The sequence below is a fragment of the Panthera onca genome, chromosome B4 (assembly GCF_046562875.1).
Source record: "Panthera onca isolate mPanOnc1 chromosome B4, mPanOnc1 haplotype 2, whole genome shotgun sequence".
Classification (NCBI taxonomy): domain Eukaryota; kingdom Metazoa; phylum Chordata; class Mammalia; order Carnivora; family Felidae; genus Panthera; species Panthera onca.
This window is the reverse complement of record NC_138345.1, coordinates 80,885,474-80,891,979: the sequence shown is the minus strand read 5'-3', so window position 1 is coordinate 80,891,979 and position 6,506 is coordinate 80,885,474. Positions and strand designations below refer to the sequence as shown.

Here is a 6,506-nt window from a genome sequence, read left to right as displayed (position 1 = left end):
ATAGCAAATGTAATTTATGATGATTTAATATATTCATTCGTTTTAAACTTAAATAGCACAAACTTGAAATCTGTTTCCTTATGCTTACCGATATCTATGCTATGATAATTACCAGAACGTCTTTCCTTGTCAATGAAGAAAATAAAGTCCAGAGAAATTTCCCAAAGGATACACACAACCAGAGAAGAAAAGCTCCTCACATATGGACTATTATTAGATTATTTGCTTATGTCTGAGGTTACTGCAGTCCTCATGGACAACAGCCCTTGAGCCTGCACTTCTGTCTCCATAATTGACTTTATGATTGCTCCTCTCCCAATGGAATCCATCACAGAGGATGAACAAAACCTCAATGCGGAAAAATCCTGCAGAAAGGTATCAGAAGTAAAGTAAGTACTGTTGATTCTACCAAGTGATCATGGACTCTGGAGACCGAAGGTTGTTATGGTCCTCAAATATCCCTGGTCATCCCATTGTCCTCATTTTAAGATATATAAGGCATAATAGAATACAAGAAAGGAACTCTCCTTTAATATATATTCCTTAATTGGCTTTCCCTGAGTAAAGAGTGACAGCCCTTGAATTGACACAGCTTTGATAGAAGTTATTCACTGTCATGTGAGGATTAGAATGTTTATCAGCTTCTTCTCTGCTTCAAAGAAAATGGCTAAGTGAATCTGTAATACATTAATTCACACACCTACTAATGGAAGTAAAATATATATAACAAGGCAATAAAAATGCATCTATTTGGGAGGAATATCCTTGACCTGAGAAAATGAACATAGATTTGAAAAGAGCATTAGAAAATGATATCTAGGTTTAGTGATTATTTTGATGTTATTAATTTTAACATACCAATAACTTATGATTTTTATTCCATTTTTAGAGATGACACAGTAATAATGGAAACCAAAGATTGTACATAAACGAAGGTAAAAATATTTCTAAATATATTTTGTACTGTCTTTTAATGATTCAGACACGGATAGTGAATCATGATGGCTACAGCACTATCATACAGATTGTATGTATTCCCTGCATTTTAGGTTACATTCTTACTTTAGGTAAAGCTAATTATTTAACAATGAATATATTAGGAATAGAAATTCAAAAAGTGATGAATTTTAGACCATATATTATGTTACTTTCTTGGTGAATACTCAGCAAAATTATGACCTAAAATACAATAACCCATTAACTTCTTTCACTGCTTAACAGAAAAACAGTCTCATGGACCTTGTATTATCTAATCCAAATTCCTGATTCTTCATGACATTAACATGGTTTCATATACAATATTTAATTAAGATATAACTAATTTTTTCCACACTTAAGAAAGTATTTGTGTCGCTAGAAACAAAGCACAGGTTTCATTTGTTCCTTTTTCCTTGTCTCTTTCAGCAGGTTTCTGCCATGGGTGACAGGGGAACAGACAATCACTCGGAAGTGACTGACTTCATCCTTGTAGGCTTCAGGGTCCGCCCTGAGCTCCACATTCTCCTCTTCCTGATCTTTCTGCTTGTGTATGCCATGATCCTCCTAGGGAATGTTGGGATGATGACCATTATTATGACCGATCCGCGGCTGAACACACCCATGTATTTCTTCCTGGGCAACCTGTCCTTCATTGATCTCTTCTATTCATCTGTTATTGCACCCAAGGCCATGATCAACTTCTGGTCTGAGAGCAAGTCCATCTCCTTTGCAGGCTGTGTGACCCAGCTCTTTCTCTTTGCCCTCTTCATCGTGGCGGAGGGATTTCTCCTGGCAGCTATGGCTTATGACCGCTTCATTGCCATCTGCAACCCACTCCTCTACTCTGCCCAGATGTCAACACGTCTTTGCACTCAGTTGGTGGCTGGTTCTTACATCTGTGGCTGCATCAGCTCGGTTCTTCAGACAAGCATGGTATTTACTCTGTCCTTTTGTGGTTGTCGGTCCATTGACCACTTTTACTGTGACACTCGCCCACTTGAGAGGATATCTTGTTCTGACTTCTTCATCTATAGGATGATTTCCTTTTTCTTATCGAGCATCATCATCTTGCCTACCATCATAGTTATTATTATTTCTTACTTGTATATTGTGTCCACAGTTCTCAAGATACGCTCTTCTGAGGGACGTAAGAAAGCATTCTCCACTTGCAGCTCACACCTGGGAGTCGTGAGTGTGCTGTACGGTGCTGTGTTTTTTATGTATCTCACTCCTGACAGATTTCCTGAGCTGAGTAAAGTGGCCTCGTTGTGTTACACCCTAGTCACTCCCATGCTGAATCCTTTGATTTACTCTCTGAGAAACAAAGATGTCAAAGAAGCTCTGAGAAAGATTCTGGGGAAAAATATTTTTGTTTAATTCTATCTTAACAGTGACATAACTGAAAGGAAGGGGCATTATGGCAGTCTGGGAGGCATCGATGCAAAGAATGCACCCAATGATTTTGAAATTCTCAATTTTAGAAAGTTTATTTATTTGAATCCCTTGTACCTATAGCTGAAGAATACATTTGGTCTATATTTTGCCTAGCTGTTGATTTTGGGGTGGAAGAGCTTTCTCCATACTTCACCTTCATTTGAGTAAAGACAATGATTGCCATGTAATTTATTTTAAGGAAAATATATTCCAAATTTGCTGCTGGCTCTCTAAGGATGATGTTAGGATTTATTTTCTATCTTGAGTCAGTAACAAATATTATATAATGTGTATAATTATATAATGTGTATAATTGGTAGATAACCTTATGATATAAGGTCACCCTAAGGGTGACATGTGAGTCATTCAATTGTGTAAGAACTGAGTGAGTGAAACACTTAGTTAATGGTTTCTCTGACTTAGATCAATTATTCTTACAAATCCTCCCTTTCACAAGACAACTGTAATGACACTGAACCAAAAATAAAGACAATTCATTTTTTTGTTATATATGGCCTAGTGAGAGTTAATTCATCACATTGATAATTATTGAATTTTGATGCCTTCTTGTGCTATGAAATTCCCTATGTATAAATAATTTCAGTCCTAGCTCACCATGAAATCCGGGGGAAATAGCTATAGAGAACTAAACTGCCATATATTAGCCCAGTGAAAAAGACACTTATGGAAAATACAAAGAAAGTGTAGTTTCTAAAGGTGAGTGGTTCTATGGTCACAGAACACTTCCTAAGCACATTTTAAAACAAATAGCATTAAGCCAAATGAAATAAATAGCTTTCTGTGCAAATGAAGAAAATAACTCTATGGTGAACTTCATGTGGTTTATAAGTGATTTGTAACACACAAGACAAAGAGTGAAGCATGAGACTTAAAGGGAAATTCATGGAAATCATACAGATTTCCTGACATATATGTCACGCCAAGGAAGCTGACCTTTATTCTGTAGACGGGGGTAAGCACTGGGGATTTTTAGAAAGACAGTATTGTATTCAAATTGTCATTATATGAAAATCATACTGGTAGCTTTGAGGAAGATAAATACTCATAGGGAGAAGACGGTAATCCCAGAAAGTGTGTGGTCATCCAAGAGGTTATGGTGGCTCTAATGGACGGAGTCTTATTAGGGACAGTGAAGAAAGAGATGACCTTTAGAATGGAAGGTAAAGTAAGCTGAATACTGATTGCTGGTTGATCACATGAGAATGACCTAGAAGTGAATAATGACTCTAATGTTTGAGCATCTGTGCTGGAGAAATGCTACCTCATAATGAGGAAGGAAATATAAGGGTAAGAATAGTTCATTGGTAAGAATTAAGAAAATAAGCTCAGGTGTCAGAGCTTTCAAATTCTGTTTTTGCCCCTGTAGCTTCGGGTAAGTTACATAGTATCTCTGCATTGTTATTTCTTCCTGAAAAATGGGGTGTATAAGAGAATCTCCACCACAGAGTCACTTGAATGATTGAATTATGTAAATTTCATATGTTTGTTAAATCCAAATCAGATTTGTCTTTTCCTCCTGCTCTCAACACTATTCATGTTACGTCTGAGAGAGGAAGACACTAACTTTCTCTGCCCCTCTGTCTTCCCTCTTTGCCATGATGTGTCTCCAACTCTCCAAGCATATCTGTTTTCATTTCCATAGACAGAGCTTGAGAAACACTTCCTACTTTGTTATTTCAGTCTTTACCTTTCTCTCTGCAGAAAACTAAGGGAAAAAATTGTAAAGTGATCAAAAAGGCAACAGAAGCCCCAATTATGTTTTTTTTCTATTTAGTGCTATTTTTTAATGTACATTTTAACTAGCCAACATACAGTGTAATATTGGTTTCAGGAGTAGAAGTCAGTAACTGATCATCACAAGTGCCCTCCTTAATACCCATCACTCATCTAGCCCTTTCCCCAATTAAATGCAAAATAGTTATCTAATCATCAAATGCTGTATCTATTCATCTCTCTACCCATGTCTTTCTCTAAGAATCCTCTCTTATATTTTAACAAATGTCATCTCTTCAACCACATTTTTAAAAATGCAGATCACTAGGGAAAATACAGGACTCACTGTGTCTTGTGTCTCCTGAGATGAAGCAGAAGCATGTTTAGGTTGAAAGAGGCACAGTTTACTAACCCTCCCTATGAATAAAATGCAGATACCCTTAAGTAACACTCTGGAATAAACCTGAAATGAGAGAGGATCCTAACTTTTTAAATCTTCATCCAATGATATTAGTAATCCTTTATGAAACTGAGAAAAAAAAAAGACCCTAACAATAGAGCTGACTGCCATGGGAGAACAATGTTCCTCTATATTCACCATGTGCTGCACCCCCACAACCACCATCGGACACACATGCACATATATACAAACATTTGCATAGTTTCTCAGTCTCTGTCTCTCTCTCTTTCTCTCTCTCTCTCTGTCTCTGTCTCTCTCTCTCTCTCTTTCTCTCTCACACACACACACACACACACGCACGCTCATACCAGGATATCTTTGATCAGAACACCCAGAAAGATCACCGGATGTATCACTGAACCTGTAACAATATATGTCTAATGTCATGCAGCTGACTCAGGAAAGAATCCTCAGGCTGATGTAGAAGCTAACAGACCTCACCATGGCAAGATATGCACAATTATTTTTCAATTCTGACCTATTCCCTTTTCCTGACGTCAAGTAATTTCTGTGTTGCTATAGGAATTGCATTCAGGTATATTCTATTCTCACTCCTGTTAGGAAATTGCTTTTACCCTTTTACTTTTGATTCAAGAAGGATACATGTGCTGTACAGTGTAAATTCTTAAAGGAGGGATATATTGAATAATAATGACAATATTAGCTCTCATGTTAATATAATGAATCAAAATAGATTCAGAAATGCGTAAATATATATGTATATGTAATTCTTTGAATATGATATGCATTATAGGACCACTTATAAACAAATCAGTGTTGTAGTTGGAGTCATATACAAAACCATTTTAATAATATATAGCTAATATTATAATTTTGAGATATATGATTTTTTATTAAGTTTTTATTTTAATTCCAGTAGAGTTTATAACATACAGTGTTATATTAGTTTCAGGTGTACAATATAGTGATTCAGCACTTCCATACATCGTTATCAGTGCTCATCATAATGAGTGTACTCTTAATCCCTTTCACCTATTTCACCCACCCTCTTGTCTAAAACATAATGCACAAAAGGAACTTCTTCAAACTCGTCTGACGACTTCCCATTAAAGTATCATTACAGATGACTGCACTGTCAATAACTAGTAAAGTTTTCTTAATTTAAATGATAGTGTTAATGGTAGTGAATCCTCACTCCACACCTGCTATGCTAACAATTACAGTAAAAGGTTTGTGCCTACTTTATCACTGAGATTTTTTTATATCATCAATATTTTCTATGCCTTCAGTAGTTTCCTGTTTTTAGGCCAAAATTAAAACTTCAATCCGGAAACAAAAAAGAGAGAGAGAGAGAGAGAGAGAGAGACACCTCTGAGTCATTGCTCTAAAATGCAACTCCTTCAACCTAAAAAAGATCTGCCCAATTCTTTCTTCAATCACTTTATTGAGAAATAGTTGGTGTGAAATCAACAATTCAGACTTTTGGCAGTTTTATACATCATGAAACCCTCTCCAGACCAAGATACCAGACTGTTATTTTAAAGTTTTTAAAAATTTATTTAAGTAATCTCTACAGTCAACATGGGGTTTGAACTGATGACCCTAAGATCAAGAATTGCCTACTCCTCCTACTGGACCATCCAGGAACTCCAAGATACGGAAGTTTTCTATCACCTCAGAAAGATTTATCATGCCCCTATTTAAATCATGTCTCCTTCCAATCCCATTCCCAGATAACCAGTGATCTGATTTTTTTTTTTTTTTTTTTTTTGCACATCCATCTATTTATCTACCTATTTAATCTACATATGATATTCATTCTTTCCTGGCAGGCTTCTTTAACTGAGTAAAATGAATTTGAATTTATCCATTTTGTCACGTGTATAAGTAACTCATTCTTTTCATTGTTCAGTAGCATTCCATTTTCTGTTGTACACAA

At 36.0% G+C, this 6,506-nt stretch overlaps 1 protein-coding gene across 1 annotated transcript; it reads left to right on the top strand.

Annotated features, from left to right (window-relative positions):
* Positions 1-1,401: 1,401 nt before the first annotated feature.
* LOC132675866 (olfactory receptor 9K2-like) lies at positions 1,402-2,355 on the top strand. The gene has a single exon (XM_060628083.2). It carries the CDS (start codon positions 1,417-1,419, stop codon positions 2,353-2,355), a length of 939 nt encoding a protein of 312 aa, XP_060484066.2. The 5' UTR covers positions 1,402-1,416.
* The last annotated feature ends 4,151 nt before the right edge of the window (positions 2,356-6,506 follow it).